Source organism: Spermophilus citellus, assembly GCF_964194105.1.
Source record: "Spermophilus citellus genome assembly, chromosome: 17".
Taxonomy (NCBI): Eukaryota; Metazoa; Chordata; class Mammalia; order Rodentia; family Sciuridae; genus Spermophilus; species Spermophilus citellus.
Genome location: NC_138199.1, coordinates 48,661,175 through 48,685,623, shown reverse-complemented (window position 1 = coordinate 48,685,623; position 24,449 = coordinate 48,661,175). Strand labels below are relative to the sequence as shown.

The following is a 24,449-nucleotide window of genomic DNA, read 5'->3' as shown; positions in this document are numbered from 1 at the left end:
AATAAAAATTAAGAAGGGTTGGGGATGTAGGTCAGTGGTTGAGTGCCCAGGTTCAATCTTCAATACCAAAAAAAAAAAAAAAATCCATATCCTTAACTGTGCTGGAGTACTGGCCCAATTTTTTTCTTCTTCTTGTAGTGCTAGGATCAAACACAGGACCTTGTAAATGCTAGACAAGTGCTCTACTACTGAGCTACACCACCGCCCCCTATTATCCCAATTATATTGGTATCTTTGTGTCTATTCTTTCAGGGATTCTCTCCCTCACTAATGCACAATGTCCGCTGAAGCAGGGATTGTGTCTGAAAGGTTCTGAGATTAGCTTCAAGCACAGTGCCCGGTCCATGCTAAATACTCATCTATCTGTTGAACAAATGAGTCAAAATAATTTTTGTTTGTTTTGGGCAATCCCAGAGTTTGAACCCAGGGCCTCCCACAGGTTAGACTAAGCACCACACTGAGCCCATTGCCAAAATTTTGAGACAGAGTTAGGTTTCCCAAAGAAGCCTCGAAATTGAAGCTGGCCTTGAGCTTGCGATCCTCCGGTTCCCGCCCCCGGAAAGGCTGGGGGTTTACAGGCCTGCGCCACCGGCCACCCGGCTGAGTCCACATTAAAGAAATTCCAAACAGGTGTCACGACTGAACATCATACTCTACACGTCTTTGTCCCTTGATTTCCCACCCTATGAATCAGGGAAAATCGGGACAACCCAGGCAGAGGAAGCAGGGAGCACTAGGACTAGGAGAATGGAACAAGAAATCGGAGCGCTTCCCTCGCTGAAAGATGGCACCGTGGGCACCACGTGGACAAAGGAAAACACTCCTTCTTCTCCATTTCGGGGCGGTGTCCACGCTTCCAGAAGCAGGCCAGAGTTCCTCACTGTGAAAAAGCCCGGGAAGGCCCAGCGCCCGGGTCGCCGGCGAGGCGCAGCCCGAAGGCAGGGGCGGAGTCCGGACTGAGCTCGCGGGGCGGGCCCCAGCACCGCGGAAGTCGCGCCGCCCTGGCCGCCGGGCCTGGGCGTGTCCCGCGGGCGCACGGCACGCTGGGAAGGCGCCCGCGCGGCGGCCATTTTGTGTGATCGGCTCCTCTGTGGAGGAGGCTGTTCGGCCTGAGAGCGGGCCGAAGGGGCTGGCGACTGTGTCGCCGGTGTTTTCCTTGGTGGGTGCCCGGGCTGGTGGGAGCAGCCGCCCGAAGGAAGCACCATGATTTCGGCCGCGCAATTGTTGGATGAGTTAATGGGCCGGGACCGAAACCTCGCCCCAGACGAGAAGCGCAGCAACGTGCGGTGGGACCACGAGAGCGTAAGTCCCGCGGGTCTTGGTCCTGTGCCCGTGCCGTGGGGGAGGGGAGCGGCGCGGGCCTGGGCGGGGGCTGCGGCGCGATTTGGGACCTGGGCCACGGGTGGGGTAGCGCGTCCGACTCGGTGGCCCTGGGCGCCGGGAGGGTGGTTCGGGAGGGAAGGTTGCGCCCGGCCCCCGGCAAGGGGATGATTTGTTGTTGTTTTACTCTCGAGGAAGTCCGGGACAGCCATTGGCAAGGTTGAACAGCACCTTAGTGAGGCGGGGAAACGCGGGAAAGGAAGGGCGCATTTTATTACGTCCAGAGGGTTCGAGTGTTCACCTCATGAAATCGGGAGAAGAGCAGATTCTTCCGTTATGTGGGTTCAGCGTCGTATTTGGCTGAGATTTCAGACCAATAATAGTGGCAAAAAAAAAAAAAAATCCTGGCAGTGTCTTGTTTATGAATGGTTCAATTTCGAAGCTTCTTTGGGAAAGTAGAAATTCAAAGGCGGTAATAACTTGGTAGGGTTTGCCGTGATGATTTACAAATATTGTTGGGTAGCAGTTCCTGTGAAATCTCTCCGATACGCGATTGTCAGGGCTTTTTCTTTATCCTACCACTCATTCGATCCTCTTATCCCTGTGAGTGAGGGTAGACGGGATAACCCCAGGTTCACGGGTGAGGCTTCTTGAGTCTTATCCAGGGTCTCTTGTCAATATGATCTTTGTCGTTGTTTCCACTTTCTACAATTCTATGAAACTGGCTCCCTGCAAGTACTGTCATGTGCTTTGATCTAGTTTTGAACATGCAGTGTAACTTTTATTTTAGATATGTGAAGAATACAGGTAGAACTTAATTTTACTTCGCGATGATAACCAACCCTAGTAACTTTAAAGCAGTTTGTTATCTAGCCCGGCGCGGTGGCGCACGCCGGTAATCCCAGAGGCTGGGGAGACTGAGGCAGGAGGATCGCGAGTTCGAGATCAGCCTCAGCAGTTTAGCGAGATTCTGTCTCAAAAATTAAAAGGTTTGGGCATTTGACTCAGTGGTTCCCCGAGCCCCCCCCCCCGCCCCCGCAGTTGCTGTCAAAATATAAGGAAACAGTTACACAAATGGACTTTTTATTGTTTTTATTATTATTATTTTTTCAATTAGAATTTTATAGTTACCCATAGTAGTTCGGTTCATCCCTGAAAACTCATACATGCATGCACGGAAATCGATTTCAGTTCATGATCCACCCCCCTGCCCCTCTCTTTAACAGACTTTTAAAGAAAATTAGTTTCTTACTTTAAAAAAATATATATTTATTTATCTTTTGTGGTTGTAGATGGACAGCACGACTTTATTTTATTTATTTTTTATGTGGTGCTAAAGATTGAACCCAGTGCCTCACATGCTAGGCAAGCACTCTGCCACTGAGCTACAGCCCCAGCCGCTTGCTTTTTTAAAATAAAATTTCCCTTTTGCAGTGCAAGAAAACAAGTTGGTGTTGGATGAGTCCTTATACCTTTTTAAAAAGGTGAATTTGTCTGAAATTGTTCTTAATAGAACTCATCCTGTAAGATATTTGGGATTCCTGCATTTGTCATTGATTTCTATGGGACTGAATCCTGCCGATTTTTTTTTTTCTTTTAAACATATGGTCTCCTCCCCTCTTGTCCCATAGGTGTATAAGAGTAACTTTTTGTTATTTGAGTCTATTTACTCCTTTTGTCACAGTGAAGTAACTTTCACTTAAAAATAAATAAATAACTACCTGACCCCCTCCCCCAATGAATTCAGGGCCTTGAATATGGGAGGCAAGAATTCTACTATGGAGCTGCATCCCCAGCCCCTTAAATTTTTCTTTCTTTCTTTTTACATTTTTGGTACCTGGGATTGATTTGGTACTGAGGGGTACTTAACCACTGAGCCAATCCCCAGCCTTTTTTATATTGAGACAGGATATTGCTAAGTTGCTTAGGGCTTGCTAAGTTACCTAGACTGGTCTTTTTTTTTTTTTTTTTTTAAGAGACAGAGAGAGAGAATTTTAATATTTTTTAGTTATCGGCGGTCACAACATCTTTGTTTGTATGTGGTGCTGAGGATCGAACCTGGGCCACACGCATGCCAGGCGAGCGTGCTACCACTTGAGCCACATCCCCAGCCCCCTAGATTGGTCTTGAATTTAGCAATCCTGCCTACAACCTCCCAAGTCATTGGGATTACAGGTGTGGGCGCTGCACCTTGCTCAAAAATTTTTTTAACCACCTAACTGAACCTTTTTATTTGCTGTGCCAAGTATTGAACCCAGAGCCTCCTGCCTTAAAGGCAGGCCCTCTACCACATCCCCAGCCCTAACTCAGCTTTTCAGTCTAAACTTTACAAAGGGTAGAAAAAAAGAATATTAATGATTCAGCTGGGATACAAAAAGGGCATTTACATATTTAAAGAGAAAAAGGTGTTTTTGGTTACATTACTCGTGAACTGGACCAACATTATCTTTCTATTCTCGGTTTTGAATGCATGTTGTGAAGAAATTTTCAAGTGGTAGTTTATGACTTTGCAATGGTGAGACTTAAGAACAGCGATTTAGGTTTTATGTCATCTCAGCAATAATCTGCTTCTCAGTTTTAGTGTCTTTCATTGATTTTAACTTCATGCCTTTAATGACAGGTTGCAGTTTATTCTAGATTTAAGAATTCAAGTCAGTCACTTGCATTTCAGATTCATGTCTGTAGGGAAAAGGGTGGTGGTGACAACGAAGCACAAAAGCACATGGCCTTTTCTAAATAGTGGAATTATTGTAGTGTATAATCAACCAAGGGAAGTGCTTAATTTCACTTTAGGGTCATTTACATATTCTTATGCTGCTGGCTGTTAATGTTAGTTTTGGAACCATGGACAAACTCACCATGTGCCATAAAGGATTCACCATCACAAGATTCACCATCACTGTAGCTTCATGTTTTAGAATATTTTTGCATTCCTATTCTATTTGAAAAATTTTCTTTGCCACATTTGCACTAGATGGGAAAAGATACTTCAGTTGGGTGGGATCCTAGGGTTAAATAAATGCCAAAAGAAGGAAGCAACAGTATAGAGATTGCCTAGCATTCCCAGGGCACTGGGTTCCATCCTCAGCACTGCACAAAGGGAAAAAAAAACAAAAACAAATTAGTAGTCCTTAGAACTCTGACAGCTCAGGAGGTTGAAGCAGGCAGGAGAATTTCAAGTTCCAGGCCTGCCTCAGTGACTGAGACCCTGTCTCCAAAAAATAGGAGCAGGGGTAACTGAGGATATAGCTCAATGGTAGAGCACCGCTGGGTTCGATCCCCAGTACAACAAAATTAATATATAATCTAGTTCATAGACTGTTGTTTTGACTGGCCTGTGTAATTCATTTTAAATGCAGATTTCTGTTCCTCAGCTCACAGAGAGTCTGATTGTGTAGGACTGAGGGGAAGATGTGTACAATTAGATTTTATTCTATTTTATTTATTGGGTACTTGGGATGAGCACAGGGACCCAAACTCTGAGATAACATCTCCAGCCCTTTTTATTTTTTATTTTGAGATAGGTACTCCCTAAGTTGTTCAAAGCCTTGCTGAGTTTCTGAGGCTGGCTTTGAACTTGTGATCTTCATGCCTCAGCCTCCTGAGGCCCTGCAAATTACAAGCATGCATCATCGCACCCAGCATTTTACTTGTTATTTTGAGATGGGGACAGTGTCTTTCTGAGTTGTTGAGGATGGTCTCCAACTTGCCATTTTCCTGCCTCAGCTGGGATCCCTCACTGGAATTATAAGTGTGCATCACTGTGCCCAACTTTTTATTGGTATTTTTTCATTAAGCAGTTTGTGTCTGCTATGGTTGGTATTCCCAAATGACCACAGTAATGAAGAAAGCATATGATTTTGACTGTCTAGGATGAGCAACTTTCAGTTAGGTTCCACGTGGAAAGAATTCCAGTATTTGTCAGAGAAAGCATTTAAAGTCTGGTGTGGAAACAAGGTGCATTGGTGCACACCTGTAATCCTGATGACTAGGAGGCTAAGGCAGGAGGATAGAAAGTTTGAAACTAACTTGGGCAATTTAGTGAGACTGTCTCAAAAGAAAAAAAAAAGGCATGGGGATCTAGCTCATTGGTACAGTGCCCTGGGTTCAGTCCCCAGAACAGGGGAAAGGGACAGTCTTGGTGGTAGCTTTTAGTTGTTTGTATGTAATATATTAACAGGGATTTTATAAGGATTGAGGTTTTTACATTCTAAATCTTAACCTGAAAGTGAAATTACTTGACTACTGACTTATCTCTGATTCTAATCATACCTGAAATGAAATTTTCTTTGTCACTTATCAATTTCAAGCATAATCTCTCTTCAGTGAAGGTTTTACTAAACCTTTATGAAGGTAATTGAACTAAAAACTTTTTTTCCAAAGATCTCTGACTGGGTGTAGTAGTGTGTGCCGGAATCCTGGCTACTCAGGAGGCTGAAGCAGAAAGATCGCAAGTTCTGGCCAGCCTGGGTAATTTATTTAGTAAGATGCTGACCCAAAATTAAAAATGAAATTAAGGAGACTGGGGATATAGCTCAGTTGGCAAACTGTTTGCCTCACATGCACAAGGCCTTGGGTTCAATCCCCAGCACCATTTAAAAAAAAAAGATAGATAGATAGATAGAAAGAAAGGAAAACAGAAAGAAAGAAATTAAAAGGGCAGAGGATGTAGCTCAATGATAGAGATGGTAGAGCTTCCCTGGGTTCAACCCCCAGTTACTTGCCACCCCCAAAAATCTTGAAATGTTATCAGATACTGTTAACACTGAAAAGCTTAGAAAACTTCTCATTTTTCACTTGTGAACCTTTTTTTCCTAGTTCATCTTAAAAAGGGGTTCAGAATTTGGGAGGGATACTTGGAAGTACAAAATAAATAATTACAGTGTATGACATCTACTATAAGCATTTTACTAGATAATTTTGATTCAGAGAATCATCAGAATGTTGTTAGAAATGTAGGTAATGCCTTATTCTATAGTACATGGTAGGTACTTCGAGCTTGCTAGTAGTTCATGTGTTACATAACTTGATTACTTTTCACCCCTAAGAAATGGAGAATCAGAGAGAATATTATAATGAATTCTCCATGTACTTTGAGCCAGTTTAACAATATCAACACATGGCTAAATTATATCCTCTATATATTTGATGCCCTCCATTATTTTGAAGCAATTCTGTCACTTCAACCTATGTCTATTTCTAAAACATAAGGACTTTTAAAAATATTAAGATCTTTGGCCGGGTGTGGTGGCGCATGCCTGGGAGGCATGAGGCAGGACAATCAAAAGTTTAAAGTCAGCCTCAGCAATGGCAAGGCACTAAGCAACTCAGTGAGACCCTGTCTCTAAAAAATAAAAATAAAAGGCAAGGGATGTGGCTCAGTGGTTGAGTGCCTCTGAGTACAATTCCTGGTACCAAAAAAAAAAAAAAAGTGTGTGTGTGAGAAAAAACCACAATACTAGTATTGAAAGGAAAGTATTAAAATATTTCCATAGTATTTGTTTTGTGGCTTTAGGAAAAATGTGTTTTTTTTTTCTATGTAGCTCATCACTAGTCTTGATTTCCACACAAATACTGAAGGCAACTTGAATTGTGGAAATTTCTATATTTGTTCATCCAACAAAAAAAATGTATTACTCTTAGGGTAGATAATAGACTAGTATAAATACAGCACTTCACCCTAGAAAGCCATTAGTGTGGCCATAGATATGAAGGAGTAAATATGCATTCATATCAGTACAGTGTGTGGCTGAGGGTGTAGCTAATTGGTAGAGCATTTTAGTGAGGCCCTGGTTTTGATTCCCTACATGGCAAAATAATGATAGTAGTAAGTACCACAATAGGGAAAAGAAAGCCCACAGGAAAGGGGCATGAAACACAGACTCTGGTGAATACTCAGGAGGGGCCTCTCTACATTTAGTGAATCTTGTACACCAGGACCAGAAGGATTAGTGGGAATTAGCCTGATCGAGTGAGAAAGAAGGCAGATGTTAATTAATAGCCTCAAGAAAGGGATGAGCATGAAGGTCAGTGAATTTGGGTAATTATGGATAATGTAGATAACTGGAGCCTCTATTTTTGTTGGCTGGGGAAGTATGGATTCAGACAGGAATCTATGAATGGTGGGTTTTAGTTTTTTTGGTTTTTTTTTTTTTTTTTTTGGGTGCTGGGGATTGAACTCAGGGAGGGTCTTGTGCATGCAAGGCAGGCACTCTATATCCCCAGCCTTTGTTTTGTTTTTGTACCAGGGATTGAACCCTAGAGTTGCTTAACCATTGACCCTATCCAGCCCTTTTTGTTTATTTTGAGACAGGGTCTCACTAACTTGCTTAGGGCCTCACTAAGTTGCTGAGGCTAATCTTCAACTTGTGATCCTCCTGTCTCAGCCTCTGGAGTTGGCTAGTATTACAGGCTTTCGCTGCTATTCACAGCACAAATCTGGTTTTCGATGATTTTTTATATAAGCCTTGATAAAGTTTGAACTTTTACTTTGGGAAGCAATGCTTCTAAGCAACAAGAGATGTTTACTGTCTAGCTGCTGTGGAAAATTGAAATTTTAACCAAAATTTCTCAGGCAATAAGGAGAGAGTTTACCATGACTACAAAGTAATATATTAAAAAAACCCTGAAAATAAACAGCTACAAAGCATGATCATGGTATAGCAGAAACAAAACTACATGCCATTGGGGACTTGTCACAGATTCATTTATTAAAACCTTCTCTTTGGTGTTTCTTTTTGAAGGGGGGCAGGTAACTGGGGATTAAACTCAGGGGCACTCACCCACTGAGCCACATCCAAGCCCTATTTTGTATTTGGAGACAGGGTCTCACTGAATGCTAAGTGCCTCACCAATGCTGAGGCTGGTTTTGAACTAGAGATTCTCCTGTCTCAACCTCCCCAGCCACTGGAATTAGAGACACGCACCACTGTCCCCAGCTGGTGCTTCTTTTGGGGGGGGGGGGACTTTAACTCCTTTAGCTATAAAGAAAATACCTGCTTCTAAAGAGTTGTTGTCAGAATTAAATCATTCATTAATGGTAAATGAAAGGCTACAGGTAAAAGATGTTCATTTTTATTTTACCAGTAAAATATCCGTTTATTTTAAATTAAACATATAACAGTTGAGGTATTACAATAATACTTTGTAACTGTCCTAAAATATATAGTAATTGAGGTTGGCTACTTAGAATTTGTTTCTTTATTTGGGGTACTGGGGATTGAACCCAGGGGCGTATTACCACTAAGCTACAGCCCCAAACCTTATTTATTTATTTTTTTTTTGAGACAAGGTCTCTCAGTTGCTGAAGCTGACCTTGAACTTGAGATACTCTTGCCTCAATCTCCTGTCTCTGGGATTATGAGTACCATCAAGCACAGTTGCTTAAAATTTTTTTTATTAAGGTCCCTGTTACAAATATCAGATTGATTGTTGCCAACATGAATTGTTTTGTCCAGGATTTAGATGTTGAATAAATTAATTATCTTCATTATTTTAAAAATTAAACTTGAGGAAGGGTATAGCCCATGGGGAGGTTAGAACTTGATATTTGATGGATTCATACCTATCTAAGGTCACTAGTAACTTAAAATACCGAAAGAAGTTCTTTGAGGCTTCCCACAGAATTTGAAAGACCTAAATTTGAAGATGTCTGTAAGAACATTTACATATGATTTAATTATTTGAAGCATTTATTGGTATATAACATAGATGACCTGGGCATTAGGGTTTGAAACAGCACTGAGGTCAAGCAATTTTGACAGGGAGGTGTTGGGGTTTGAACTTTACCACTTAACCATATATCCCCAGGTCATTTTTTTTAAAAATAGTTTTTAGTTGTTTATAGACCTTTATTTTATTTGCTTATTTATATGTGATTCTAGGAATCCAACCCAAGTGCCTCACACGGATGAGGCAAGCTCTCAACCGCTGAGCTACAACTCCAGTCAGGTCATTTTATGTTTTAATTTTGGACAAGATCTTGCCAAGTTATGCCCAGGCTGGCCTCAAACTTTTGATTCTCCTGCCTGAACTTCTCAGGTTACTGAGAGATTACAGGTGTCCAAACCCAGCAACTGATGTTTTTTTCCAGTTGATTTTGGGAAAGCAGTTTAACAAGAATAATGCCAATAGCGTTAAATATTTGATTATTAGCTCAAGGGAGAAAATATGTTGCTTACTGTTGAATTCAAGTAGATACTGAAAGACAACAATCATTAAGATGTTCTTAGTGTACTTTGGTGATTAGAAGAAAGTGATGTGGAATTAATTAATGAAACCTTAGTTTGAAGTAAATACTGAGGGAGAGAGTGAGAAAAGGACTCTTGTTAAGGTATAAGTCTTAGCCAGTATTTTCCCAGTTAATATTTATATTAAACCTCCCAAAACATTCTTATGTTAAATGATGTTTTTTCATTTAAATATTGATTCCATGGCCAGTTGCACAGGTCTGTGATCCCATCTGCTCAGAAGGCTGAGAGGTAGGAGGATTGCAGGTTCAAGTCCAGCCTGGGCAACTCAAAGACCCTGTCTCAAAAATAAAATAAAAAAGGTGGTGATGTAGCTCGGTTATTAGAGTGCCCCTGGGTTCAATTTCCAGTACTGGGGGTAGTGTTGGGAGACTGATTTATTAGATTGATTCCATGAATGTATTAGGGAATTGTTTTCACCTTTTTTTTTTTTTTTCTTTTTTGGTATTATAAATGAACCAAGGGGAGTTCTACCACTAAGCTACACCCCTAGCTCTTATTATTTTTTGGAGACCAGGTCTGGCTAAGCTGCCTAGACTGGTCTGGAACTTGGGATTCTTTTGCCTCAGCCTCCTGAGTTGCTAAGTGTGTGCTGTACCCAGCTTACTTAACTATTTTTATGTTTTCCTTCTGAGTTTTTACAAAAATATATGTGCTTACTATATTCAAACATAACAAAGAAGATAGTAAATAGTGCCCAGCACAGTGACACATTCCTAATAATCCTAGCTGCTACAGAGGTTGGCTTAGGAGGATTGCAAATTAGAGTCTGGGCAACCTAGCCAGACCCTGTCTCAAAATCAAAAAATAAAAGGGCTGGGGATGTGGGGATGTAGCTCAATGCTAGAGTGCCCTTGGGTTTGATACCCATTACAACCCCCCACCCCAAAAGGAAACAGTGAAGTATATTCTTATCCTCTCCCCGTTGCCAATTTTTTACCCATAATAGCTTAAAAATTATTATGTATACTTCCAGACTTTCCCTAATAATTTGGACAGTGTTGTTGGCACATAGGAATCTAACTTGAACTACTTGTTTCCTGTTGGGTTGATAATGTCTAATATTTTGGCATTACCAGTCAAGCTGCAGTGAACAGTCTACTGTTTTACTATGTATGCATGTATGTGAGCTACTGTAGGATAAGTTTCTAGAAAGATAATGACTAAGTTAGAAATGCACATTTTATATTTTGGTGGATGCTGTCCCACAGCTCTCTGATATTGTTCACTCTTTTTATTTTAGTTGTAGATGAACACAATACCTTTATTTATCTTCATGTGGTGCTGAGGATCGAACCCAGGGTCTCATACATGCTAGGCAAGTGCTCTACCACTGAGCTACAACCCCAGCCCTGGACTCTTTTTTCAATTTTTATTTTGGACAGGGTCTCTCCAAGTTTCCTAGGGCCTCACTAAGTTGCCAAGACTGGCAGTCTTCTTGCCTCAGCCTTCTTAGTTGCTGGGACAGCTCTGTTTCCATACCTGACTGGACTATCATTTTCTTTCTTTCTTTCTTTCTTTTTTAAAGGGGGGGGCAGAGAGAGAATTTTTTAAATATTTATTTATTTATTTTTTCTTAGTTCTTCGGCGGACACAACATCTTCGTTTGTATGTGGTGCTGAGGATCGAACCTGGGCCGCACGCACGCTAGGCGAGCGCGCTACCGCTTGAGCCACATCCCCAGCCCTCATTTTCTTATCTTTGTAATGCCAGATACTCTTTTATATTGCATTACTAGAGATTGAACTCAGAAGTGCTGTATCACTGAGCTACATCTCCAGACCATTGTATATTTTATTTAGAGACAGGGTCTAACTAAGGCACTTAAGGTGCTGAAGCTGGCCTTTAATTTGCAATCTTTCTACTTCATGTTCCCAAGAACCTGAGATTACAGGTTGTACGCTTCTGCAGCCTTTTCAGATACTGTTTTAATTTTTTAAAAAACACTTTTACTTTGTTTAAATGACAAAATGTTGCCATTAAAATTTTTAGTCAGTTTCCAAGATTGGTTGTATTTCTGCCTTAACTGTTTGTTAAAACTGTGTTGATGAGATTGAACTTTTCAGGTCACTGGTGTTGCCTTACATTTATGAAGAGGATCAATCAAAATTTGTGTTAAGATCCAGGCATCTGGTATTGTACATGCCTGTAATTTTATAGGCTGAGACCAGAGGATTGCAGCAAGTTCAAGACCTTAGCCTTAGAGAGGCCCTAAGCAAGTTAGTGAGACTAATATAAGAAAAAAGGGCTGTAGATAATGGCTCAGTGGTTAAGTGTCCCTGGGTTCAATCCCTGGTACCAAAAAAATTTGTGTGTTATGTGTGTCCCATCTATGGTCTGTCCTTATGCCTCCTACCTTCGGTTATCAGGTTGCTGGGTCCATTATAGACATTAATAAAGACTTGCTGGATAAAAAACTAAGCGAATTAGTTTGTATTTAAAGAGCTTGTAGGAGTATTAATTATAAAATATTTTTAGTTAAAATATCTCCAATTCCTGGGAAGGTTTTATTGGATAGAGTAATGAATAATATTGATGTACCATTAAATGGTAAAGCAATATCTTAAGGAGAGCTGAAGAATGGAAAGAGCATGTGGAACCGGACTGGGACAATGGAGTCTAGTCAGGATTTCTAAGTAGCTGATACCTTCAGGGCAGGTCCTGTGGTTGATCTCTGCTTCTTACTTCCAAATGGAATAATTGGATTCAACTAGGTAGTTACTGGTTGGCTGACAGTCCTGTCTTATTTGGTCTACATAGCAATTAAAGACACTTTGAAAATTAACCAGTAAAGCAGGCGAATATTCCCCTTCATCCTAGTGTAACAAACATACTATTTAATTTTTAAAAATTTTTCTACTTAGTTGTCTATTCATTTATTATAATACTGAGGTTTGAAACCAAGGGGCCTTGCACCTGTGAGGCAGGTACTCCACCTATTTTTTTTTTTTTTGTGTGTGTGTGTGTGTGTGTTTGGTTTTTTAGGATTGGAGATTGAACCCAGGAAATGTGCTACCTCACCAGCTTGCCCCAGGCTGGTCTTGAATTTGAGATTTTCCTGCCTGAGGCTCCCAAGTAGCCGGGATTGCATGTTGCTACCACCCCTGGTATTAATAGCTGTACACAGATATTAAGATGTGAGGCTCGGGCTGGGTATGTGGCTCAGTGCCAAGGTGCTTGCCTAACATGCGTGAGGCAATGGGTTCAGTCCTTACAAACACATACATACATACACCCACACCCACACACAATACCAGTATAATATTGGTATAAAAGTATATCCATTGTTTAAACATGACATATCAATCTTTTGATGTGTTTGTGGATTTATTTCTTCTGAACATAGATTATGGAACCACACTGCTGTGAATGAATGTAAAAAAAAATCTATTTCAGATTTAGCACTCAGTCCTCAGTGTTCACAAATAACTCACTCAAGTTTGTTTTTGTGGTGCCAGGAAGGAATTAAACCCAGGGCCTTATGCATCTAGATTAGTGCCTCATCACTGAATCTATCGCTGAACTATGTCCCACTCTCAGTTAAGCAATCAAGTTTAATTTTTTTCCTCGAACACCCCTCCTTTTCCCTCCAACACCCCTCCTTTTCCCTCCAGCCAAGGACTAAACTCAGGGCTTTATGCATGCTAGGCAAGCATTCTGCTCCTGAGCTAAATTCCCAGCCCTTCAAGCTTAAATTTAACACCACCTTTTCTTTCACATGTCATAGTTCATTGATAACCCACCTAGTAACAAGTTTTATGTGAAGGAAAGGTGATATTCTGGAATTTTGATTAAGTGGTTTGTGTGCAATGTTACAAAATTAAATATGGAATAAAGCTGTTTGGTGATACATCTGAAAGTTAGAAATACCAATGAGAGAATTTAAAGTTGGTTTCATGTTAATAGTTTTCCCCATAATATAAGAACCCACCAAGAGTAATTTAGTGGGTGTTGACATGTGTGAAAATGTCTAATACATTTTTGTTATTGTTGTTACTAGGGATTAAACCCAGGTGTGCTTTACCACTGAGCCACATCCCCAGCCTTTTTTTTTTTAATTATTATTTTGAGACAGGGTCTCACTAATTGCTTAGGGCCTTACTAAGTTGCTGAGGCTGCCCTAATACTTGGTGATCCTCCTGCCTCAACCTCAAGTCACTGGGATTATAGATGTGTGCCACCATGCCTGGCCTCTAATATATTTTATAGAAAATTAGAGGATCTTTAAGCAAAAAGATGGAGCCAAATTGCTTTTTTAAAAAAAATTTAAAGTTGTTGATAGACCTTTTTTATTATTTACACATGACAGTACAATGATCTTGACATTTCATACATTTGATTCAAATGGGGTGTCATTTCTCATTTTTCTGATTGTACAGGTTGCAGAATCACATTGGTCATACAGTCACGTATATACATACAGCAATAATGATGTCTATTTTATTCTGCTGCCTGTCTTTTTCTCCTCACAACATTATGCACGTATTCTGTATAATGATGAGGGTCTCCTTCCATCTTCCGTGTAATTCCCTCCTTTTCCCTCCCACCTCTCTTCCCTATTTAGTGGTAATCTTCTTCTCATGCTCTTCCTCCTTATCCCATTTTGAGTCACCCCCCTTATATTAGAGAAGACATTTGTTTTTTAGGGATTGGGTAACTTCACTTAGCAAAATCTGCTCTAATGCCCACTCTCAGCAATTTAGAAAGATCCTGTCTTAAAATTTAAAAGAAGTCTGGGGATGTCAAAGCATCCTGGGTTCCATCTCCCATACAAAAAAGAAAGGTAGAGTGAGATTATTACATGTTATATGTGTATTGAAATGTCACACTGTACTACCCAATAAGTATGTACAATTACTAAAAAGTTAGAATGATTAAAAACAGTAAGGTTTTTTATTAAAATTTTTTTTCTTTATTCTAGCTTGTCTTTCGTGTACTTGTTTTTGGGGGCCCTGGAGTCAATGATTCAAAGTGGAAAATACTGATAATTCTGTCATTCCTGAACATTTTTTCTTTCATTGAAATTTCAAAGTATGAAAATAACTATTTAAACTAATAGTTTAACAAATTAAATTAGTCTTAAAAGATGAATGACACATGAAGAAATGAGAAAATATTGTTTGGTACCCATCTGTAATATAATTTTAAAACTAAGCAATTTTAAATAGTTAAGTGCCTTTGGTTTTTTCCCCATTAGGTTTGTAAATACTATCTCTGTGGTTTTTGTCCTGCGGAGTTATTCACAAATACCCGTTCTGATCTTGGTAAGTTAATTTTCAGTGTAACTTTTATCAAATGTATGATTTTATAAATACTTTCTTTGTAATTCTTGAAAATTACTGATAAGTAATTTCTTACTTGGCTAAATTTTTGAATATGTTCATAAACGCCTATGTGATTATATATGACTTAGCTGGATAGAGTGGCACAAGCCTTTAAATCCTATCTACCGAGGAGGCGAAGGCAGGAGGACATCAATTTTGAAGCTAACCCAGGCAATTAGTGAGACCCTGTCTCAAAATTTTAAAAATGGGCTGGGTGTGTGTCTCCATTGTAGAGTGCCACATCCCCACTACAGGGTGTGGCAGGGAGATGGCTTACTTAAACATAATGTCTATTTCTGTTCCCTTCTAAAATTCTACTAAAATGAAAATTAAAAAAAACAATGACAGTGAAAAGAGAAAACATTAGAGATGTCAGCACATTTATAGAAGATAGCAAATATTACCAGAGCAGAGAAACTTCTATCCCTAAAAGCCTATAGAAAAGAGTACTAAGTGGAAGTGCGTGAGTATAGCCTACCCCTAGGCAGGTTCAGGGTATGGTTACCACAGAAGGGAGGGCTGAGTCATGGGGCTAAAATTGAGCGATAAGTGTAAGTTAAGGGTTTTTCAACTGTGACACTATAAAAATTTTGAGCCAGTTTTTGGGAGCTGTCCCATGCATTGTAGGATATTTAGCAACATACCTGTCCTATACCCTTTATATGTCAGTAGCACTCTCCAGCTGTGACAGCCAGAATTGTCTTTAGTCATTGCCAAATGTTTCCTGAGGGGACAAATTGCTCTTGGTGGAGAGCCATTAGTTTAGGTGGTCATGTGCATCTGTTGACTTTACCTCTCTCACCCCAGTGCCCCAGGAGGATAAAGGGTTACATTCTGCATTGGACTAGAGAGATTATTCATCTGAACTACAAAATGCAAAAATTTTTGTTGACAGAAGTCAATTATTTCAAGTATGGTACATAATTAATATTCTAGATCCTTAAAAGAAAAGTTAATTAATCAACATCTTTGCTTTTGTGTGTTAGGAACATATTGGGGCTGGAAGGATCTAGATCTTGAGATTCTAGATAGAACAGGACAATGATGAGTGATAAATGAGACTATAATAGATTAAATGAGACTGTATTCTTTTTTAGTACTGAGGTTTGAACTTGAGGTGCTTATCTCTCAACCACATCTCGAGCCATTTTATTTTATTTTATTTTTTTGTACTGGCGATTAAACCATTGAGCCACATCCCCAGCCCTTTTTATTTTTCATTTGGAGACAGAGTCTCATTAAGTTGCTGAGGCTGGCCTCAAACTTGTGATTTTCCTACCTTAGCCTCCTGAGCCTGTATTCTTAATAGTGGGGTCTTATTCTTCCCTCTTTGCAGAAGAATAAAGCTAAATTTTTTTTTTTTTTTTTTTTTTTTTACTGGGCAGAAGAGAATTCTTCTCCAGAGAAAGTACAGTTTCAGAGATGTGATGTCTTTGAATACTGACCCTTGGGGGATCTCCTAAAAGAAAATCTCAGTACCTGATTTTCCTTTGGTAAAAAGCCCTTAGTGACAAACTGCCTATCCATTAGCAGCTTCTAGGCAGATTGTGGAAAAATTTTTAAAAATCAATTGTCGCCAAGGAACACCAGCCAGGTACTTGAAGAAAGTCTTCAACATGAGAGACTGACAGAACCAATAGCAGGGTGGGAGTCTTAGTGGAATTAGGTAATGGGAAAACTGTTTGAAATTAGAAAAATACTGTTTCAAAAGATTGATTGATTGATTGATATATAATGAGGAATTGAACCCAGGGTCTCATTGCATATTAGGCAAGCAGCACTCTACCACTGAGCTGTATCTCCCAACACTTTTTTTTTTTTTTTTTTTTGGAGACAGGGTCTTGTTATGTTGCTCAGGCTGGTTTTGAACTTGGGATCCTCCTGCTTCAGCCTCCTGATTAGTTGGGATCACAGGTGTGTGCCATCATGCTCAGCAAAATTTTTAGTATCACACACTTATCAGAAAGAACAGAATAGTATACACAGGAACCTTTGAAAAATTAGAGCTGTTAGAAATCAGAACTGAAGAAATCTGAAGTAAAAATCACTAGAAAGATTTGAAAATAAAATTAAGAAAATCAGCTGAAATGTTGGGCAATCGAACAGACATGGGAGGAAATTATCAAATATGTAAGAAAAAAAATTTGCAGTACATAATGTTATCAGTCTTTAGATTGCATAGTTATTCAAGCTGACTTCTCAATGAATGGAAAGATTTCGGTTGAGGTATATCATATTTTAGAACATCAAGGGCGGATGTGTGTGTAGGTCATAGAATTATGAATCAGAATGGCCTAAGACTTGTCAGTAGCAACACAGGAATCTTGAACACTGTAACAGAAAACCCTCAGTGTTCTAAGTGAATATATGTTTTTATTAAGGTTTGTAATATAGCTGAACATCAAAGTAGGAAGGTGAGAGACATATTTAGACATGCAAGATTTTTTTGGGGGGGTGGGGGTGGGGGGTATTGGGAATTGAACCCAGAGGGACTTTACCACCAGCTATATCCCTAGACCTTTTTGAGATGGGGTTAAGTTGCTGAGGCTGGTCTTGAACTTGTGATCCTCAGCCTCCCCAGTTGCTAGGATTATAAATGTGCTTTTGTGTGGGACTAGACATCCAAGGTTTTAACATAAATCTCTTTTTGACTTTTCTGAGAGCAGAAAGGGAATTCCTCAGGGTGACAGCTCAATAGTAAGCTTAGAAAATAAGCATCCCAGATTGAAGCAAGACAGAAGGCTCATGGAATAAAGCCCAGCTGTTTATCTGATGTATTTTGAACCCTAAAGGGAAATTAGTGTTAGTAAACTATCTAGTTTCTATAGCTGAGTTCACATGTTTGAGAAGGATCTAGAAATTAGCATGTAGAAAACAAATGAAAAAAATTCCAAGAGAAATACATCAGAGAGTTCATCATGATGTTCCTTTTATTTAGCTCAGAAGGGAATATTTGGTCAAAATATAAACATCAAATCTTTTTTATCCTAAAATTTTGGTGTTTAAGATCAGTACACCAAGAAAAAGCAAAATAAGAATAACATTTAGAAATATGGAGGTAAATTCCAGAAGAAATAACTTTAAATGTTGAAATTGGTTGGTTTTTGGAGACTAGAGTGCTTGTTTGGTGCTATTTGCAGGTAACGTGAAAATCATAAATGTCAGTGGTGGTTCAGATCAGTGCTACCACATCTAAGTTTCCTTTGGTGGTGATAAGGAGCAATTTCCTTTCCCTTCCATCCCTCTTGTCTTTTCTTCCCATATAGTTGCTTTTCATTATTTTCTCCTTGAAGAATGAAGACTAATTTGCATGTGCTGTTGGGCATAATGCTTCATGGTTTGTTAGGATCAGTTTGGGTGCCTACAGACTACTAAGTGATTAAATGGATTTATTGGTTATTTTATTTTTTAATATATATATATTTTTTACTGTAGTACCAGGGTTTAAGCACAGAGCTTCACGCATGTTAATAATCAAGTGCTCCACCACTGAGCTACATTCTCAGCTCTTTTATTTTGTGATAATATTTAACTTAGTTGCCCAGGCTGATCTCCCAACATTTTTTTTTAATTGTTCTTGTTAGATATACATTACAGTAGAGTGTATTTTGACATATTAAACCAACATGGTGTATGGATGGATGTACATGATATGAAGTTAATCTGGCCATGTATTTATGTATGAATGTAGGAAAGTTATGTCTGATTTATTCAACTGTCTTTCCTAGCCCCATCTGCTGTCCCTTCTCTTCATTCCCCTTTGTTTAATCCAGTGAATTTCTATTCCCCCCACTCTTACTATGTGTTAGTATCCGCATATCAGAGAACATTCAGCTTTTGGTTTTGGGGGATTGACTTACTTCACTTAGCATGATAGTCCATTTACTCACAAATGCCATAATTTCTTCTTCCTTTTTAAAAATATTTTTATTAGTTATTGATGGACCCTTATTTATTTATTTGCTTATATGTGGTGCTGAGAAGCAAACCCAGCGCCTCACACATGCTAGGCAAGCCACAACCCCAGCCCCACAATTTCTTCTTTAAGGCTGAGTAATGTTCCATTGTGGTCTTCCAACTTTTGGTCTTCCTGCCTCAGTTTTATGAGTAGCTTGGATTATAGGTATAGGTATGGTTCACAACGCCCAGCTTCTTTTTCTCTTTTAAAAAAGGAAAAAATGGGCTGGGGATGTGGCTCAAGCGGTAGCGCGCTCGCCTGGCATGCGTGTGGCCCGGGTTCGATCCTTAGCACCACATACAAACTTGTGTCCGCCAAAAACTAGAAAATGAATATTAAAGAATTCTCTCTCTCTCTCTCTCTCTCTAAATGAATGAATGAATGAATAAATGAATAAAAAAGGAAAAAAATAACTTTTGGTAAGAGGAAAGGTTGTTAACTGTTACAAAATAATTTATACATTCCTATTATTCCTTTTTTTTTCTCCCAGGTCCATGTGAAAAAATTCATGATGAAAATCTACGAAAACAGTAAGTTGGACTTTTGTTCTTTTTCTCCTAGTCATTATTTGATTTAAAGGGACAAATATTATAGAAGTAATTGGAATTGCTATAAAATAATTGAATACTAGAGATTCATTCACTGGCTTGGTGTGGTAAGAAAGTTATATAACTTTAATAATGGTATTGTTAGCTGCCAGGAGTATGGGTTCTATGCCAAACTTTTGTATATCACAGTTACTTTTGAACAGCCCCAGTTTTTGTTTGTTTTGTTTTGTACTAGTGGGGATGAATCTAGGGGTGCTTTACCACTGAGCTATATCCTCAGGCTTTATTTTTTTAATTTTTAATTTTTTTAATTTTGAGACATGGTCTCTCTAAGTTGCCATGGTCTCTCTAAGTTCAACTTGCAGTCCTCCTGCCTCAGTCTCCCAAGTCACTGGGGTTATATGCATGTGCCACCATACCCTGCAAGCCCCAGTTTTATAGATGAGACCTAATCTAGGTCCAGGGTCACTGACACATCTGGTATAGTGGTAGAGCTGGGGAGTCAAATTCCTTTGTTAAACCTGTGTTCTTAACCAAACCTGTTGCAGCATATTGTCTTCTCTTCAGGATGAGAGACAACAAGAAATTCACTTCATATACATTGCTTAAGGTTCAGCTTAAGTGCTGTAGTCCTTGAGACTAGTTAATATAGAATGTATGAATCGAAATGAATAAAGGTGTGTTCATTTTCATTTTTACCAGGTATGAGAAGAGTTCTCGTTTTATGAAAGTTGGCTATGAGAGAGATTTTTTACGATACTTACAGAGTTTACTTGCAGAAGTAGAACGTAGAATCAGACGAGGCCATGCTCGACTGGCATTATCTCAAAACCAACAGTCCTCTGGGGTAAGTGTAAAGTGGATTTACAGTTGATTTCTTCTTCTTTTTTTCTTCCTATGGTTCCAGTCATCAAACCCAGGGCCATCCTAGGCAAGTGCTCTTCCACTGAATTGCATCCCTAGCCAAATTACAGTCTGAATAAAGGTTCTTTGTTCTCTGGAGACTCCTAACATTTTGTCTTCTATTCCCTACTTTGTACTTTTAGAACGATATAAAACTTGAAAGGCATTTTTTCAGTCTTAACTATTATAACATTGTTTTGCTAATCATAACATTTTTCTAAGTGTCACTAACTGACAAGATTGTGATTTACTGACAAATTGAAGTTAGTTAAATTACTATTCTTGTGATTAAACATTTTAATTATTAAATAAAAATAATATGTTAGAGTTTGAATGTTTGCTTTTTACTTCTTGATGACACATTTTGTTTTCAACAGGCAGCTGGCCCAACAGGTAAAAATGAAGAAAAAATTCAGGTTCTTACAGACAAAATTGATGTGCTCCTACAGCAGGTGAGAATTATATTCATTAATGTCAGTTAATATTTAAGTCAAACACTTAACTAATGTGAGAATGACACATATGAAAAGATATTCAACATTATTAGTCCTTTAGGAAAATACACATTACAACCACAATGAGATTACTTTTGTTTTAAATGGCCCAACCGGGTGCTGTAGTGCAGGCTTGTAATCCCAGTATTTTAGGAGGCTTAGGCAGGAGAATCGTGACTTCAAAGCCAGCCTCAGGAAAAGTGAGGTGCTAAGCAACTCAGTGAGACCCTGTCTCTAAATAAAATACAAAATAAGGCTGGGGATGTGGCTCAGTGCTCCAGTGCCCCTGAGTTCAATCTCAGGTATCAAACCAACAAATAAATAAGGCCCATACCAAGTGTCAGTGAGAATTTGGGCTAACTGGAAAAATAAACCTTGATGGTAAATGTAAAATGTATAGCCACCTTGGAATAGAGTTTATGTGTTTCTTAAAAAGTAAAAAATAAAACATGAGCTATCCTCTTCTAAGAAGTATTTACCCTAGATAATTGAAAACATGTCTACACAATGACTTGTACAACAGTAATCTTAAGAGATTTGTTCATAATGGACAGAAAATAAAAACCCTAAGCTAGCAATAATTCAAATGTCCATCAACAGGTAAGTGGATAATTGTGATATAACCATACAGTGGAAATTGAATATTGGATAATAGAAAGGAATTAACTACATGTAAAGTATAATGAATCTTAAAATAATTAGAGTGAAAGAACCCAGGCCATTAAAGGAATACAAACTGTATTCAATTTGTGTAAAGTTTAGAAAATGCAAAATAATCTTAGTGACAGCAAAATCATTGTTTGCCTGGGCATATGAGTGAAGTGAGATTGAGGTTGGAAGAAGCACTAAAAAGGGGGAGAAACCTTACAGGGTGGTGGGATATATTCATTATCTAGATGCTGGTGATGATTTTCATGGGTTTGTGCCTATGTCCATACATCAAATTCTGTAACTTTATTTTAATGTCATTAAGGCTGTTAAAAAAATCAAAAGGGTAAATTAAACCCAAAGAGATTTCAGTAAACAAACAAAATTAAAAACCCCACAATACTACTAGATACTAATGAAGCATGGGAGGAATACAAAAATATTTAGTTTGATTAGAAAGAATTTTGATTTTGGTTTTTATCCCTATCCTTTTTAGATTGAAGAATTAGGATCTGAAGGAAAGGTAGAAGAAGCCCAGGGAATGATGAAATTAGTTGAACAGCTAAAAGAAGAGAGAGAATTGCTTAGATCTACAACCTCGGTGAGTAAACCTACTTTCTTTTAAATTACCTAGCCTGTTAAAATATAAATTTCTTGGGATTAGTTCCTAATTGAGAACCTTTGAAGATATTTTCCCTAATATCCTAAATAATGAGTCATCAAACATTTTCTTCAATATAATATAGGTTTGCACGTCACAGCTTCTAAGCTCTTCTTCATATTGTGAAAGTAGCCTTAGACAACCTGAAAATACAGAAAAAAAAAAGAAAATTAAAAACCCCAAAACTCATTTTCTTCTATAATATACTGACAACTCAGATAATTTTTTGTTTGTTTATTGTTTAGCACTGGGAATTAAGTCAAGGATGTCAGGCAAACCATCTGTCACTTAGCTACACCTCTAGCCCAGATTATTATCGTGATCCCTAGATGTGTGGGGTTTTCATCCCACTAGCAAGTGATCAGTTCTGCAGCAGCAGGCACCAACTGGAAGTCTTATAATTTAATTCAGGTCTGAAACTGTCTAGCCAGGAGATAGTGTTAGATTTCATAGATTAAGGACTCAGTCTCTAAGACTGCTCCCACATGGACACACCATTTGCCAGTCACATGCCCCAGGTTTTGTTTTGTCTTTAACCTGTGCTTCTGATCTACTGGCCATAAATTCATTGTTCCCACAAACCTTTACCTCAGGTTCAGTTAATTTGCTTGGGTTCCATCCCCAGCTCCACAGGAAATAAAAATACAATGGGGGGAAAAATGGATATTACAAAGGATGCAAATGAAGAATTGCATAGGTGAGGTATGGGAGAAGGAATACAGAACATCCATGCCCTCTTTGTGTGCACCATCTTTCAAGAATTTCCAGTTGTTCAGTTTCTGGAAGCTCTCTAGACCTTGTTCTTTTGGAGGTTTATGAAGACTTCATTGCATGAGCATGATGGAAATGTGGACAATCATAGAGAAATGTGATTAAAAAATATGATGTAATGCAATAAACTAAGTAGGGAATCCTAGCAGTGTAGCATTCTTCCTGGGTATTGGGTAGAATCCCTTCTGAATTAGGGGTCCTGGGACCTACTGTTAGATAAGGTAGGTCAGAGAATTTCTTTATGGCTAACTCCAAAATTGAAAGATGGGAAAAGGTTTGTTTCTATGACCTACATTGGTGAAGAGAATATTTAATTTATATGCCCTGCCTCAGGGAAGGAGTTAAGAACCAGGAACCATGGGTGAAAACAAAACAAAAAAATACATGTGTTTCTCACCGTAGAAATGTATAAAAAATTGGATATGGTTATGTTCTATCAATAAGACATTTTCAATAGTAGTTCTTGGGCTGCCGGCTTGCTGACTTCTGCCTTAAATCATAAATATGCATTTACATCTGGGTTTTATTTTCATATTTGTTGCAGTATGTTACACAGTACATGTTTATCTTAATTAAAAATTAGCAGACTCTTAAAATACCTCCTGCTTTGTTAACTTTTTTTGGTACTGGAAATTGAACCCAGGGGCACTTTACCACTGAGTCACATACTCGGCCTTTTATTTTTTATTTTTTATTATTTTTTAAATATGGAACGCTTCGCGAATTTGCGTGTCATCCTTGCGCAGGGGCCATGCTAATCTTCTCTGTATCGTTCCAATTTTAGTATATGTGCTGCCGAAGCGAGCACTATTTTTTAAAATTTTAAGACAGGGCCTCACTAAGTTGCTCAGGCTCACTTCAAACTTGTGATTTTCCACCTTCAACCTCCTGAGTTACTGGGATCATTGGCGTGTTGCCACTACCCTTTTTTATTTCAAGACAGGATCTCACCAGGTTTTTCAGTGTAGTTTTGAACATGTAATCCTCTAGCCTCAGCCTCCTGTGTATTTGGGATTACAGGTGTGTGCCATCTTCTTAATGCTTTTTGAATATGCACAGATGCCTACTGAACCTACAGAAGAAATGTGAATTCAGACTAAAATAGATAATTTCCTGAAAGATAGTTTAAATTTCTCAAGGCGATGTGGATATTAAATAGTTAAAAGTTGAGTAGTCATCTCAGCACCTTTCTTAGATGATAGGCAAGTTGATTGCTTTTGCATGTGACCAGCCACTCTTAAAAAGTAGACCAATTGTTGTTCAAATGGAAAATAGTAATTCATATATATTAGAAATCTGTTTTAAATGGTAAGTTCTTTTTGAGATTTTTTATTGGTTTCTCAGCTATTCTTTTTATTTTTGGTTCTTTTTTGTTGTGTTTGTTACCAGGGATTGAACCCAGGAGTACTTAACCACTGAGTCACATTCCCAGCCCCCCACCTCCCACTTTAAATATTTTTTTTTAGTTGTGGATGGACACAATATCATTTATTTTATTTATTTATTTTTATGTGGTGCTGAGTATGGAACCCAGTACCTCACACATTCAAGGCAAGTGCTCTACCACTGAACT

At 38.7% G+C, this 24,449-nt stretch overlaps 1 protein-coding gene across 7 annotated transcripts in view; it reads left to right on the top strand.

The window, feature by feature from the left end:
• Nucleotides 1-1,053: 1,053 nt before the first annotated feature.
• The window catches only part of LUC7L3 (LUC7 like 3 pre-mRNA splicing factor), a 35,803-nt gene continuing 12,407 nt past the window's right edge, over nt 1,054-24,449 (top strand). For 3 of the 7 annotated variants that reach the window (XM_081270023.1, XM_081270025.1, XM_081270024.1), the window contains exons 1-6: nt 1,055-1,302; nt 14,767-14,833; nt 19,342-19,381; nt 20,102-20,246; nt 20,680-20,754; nt 21,941-22,045. In XM_081270023.1, coding sequence (XP_081126149.1) covers nt 1,204-1,302; nt 14,767-14,833; nt 19,342-19,381; nt 20,102-20,246; nt 20,680-20,754; nt 21,941-22,045 — 531 coding nt within the window. In that variant the 5' untranslated portion in view covers nt 1,055-1,203. Of the gene's footprint in view, nt 1,303-14,766; nt 14,834-19,341; nt 19,382-20,101; nt 20,247-20,679; nt 20,755-21,940; nt 22,046-24,449 lie in introns of all 7 variants that reach the window. The other 4 variants (XR_014019212.1, XM_081270026.1, XM_081270028.1 and 1 more) reach the window with 3 other exon arrangements.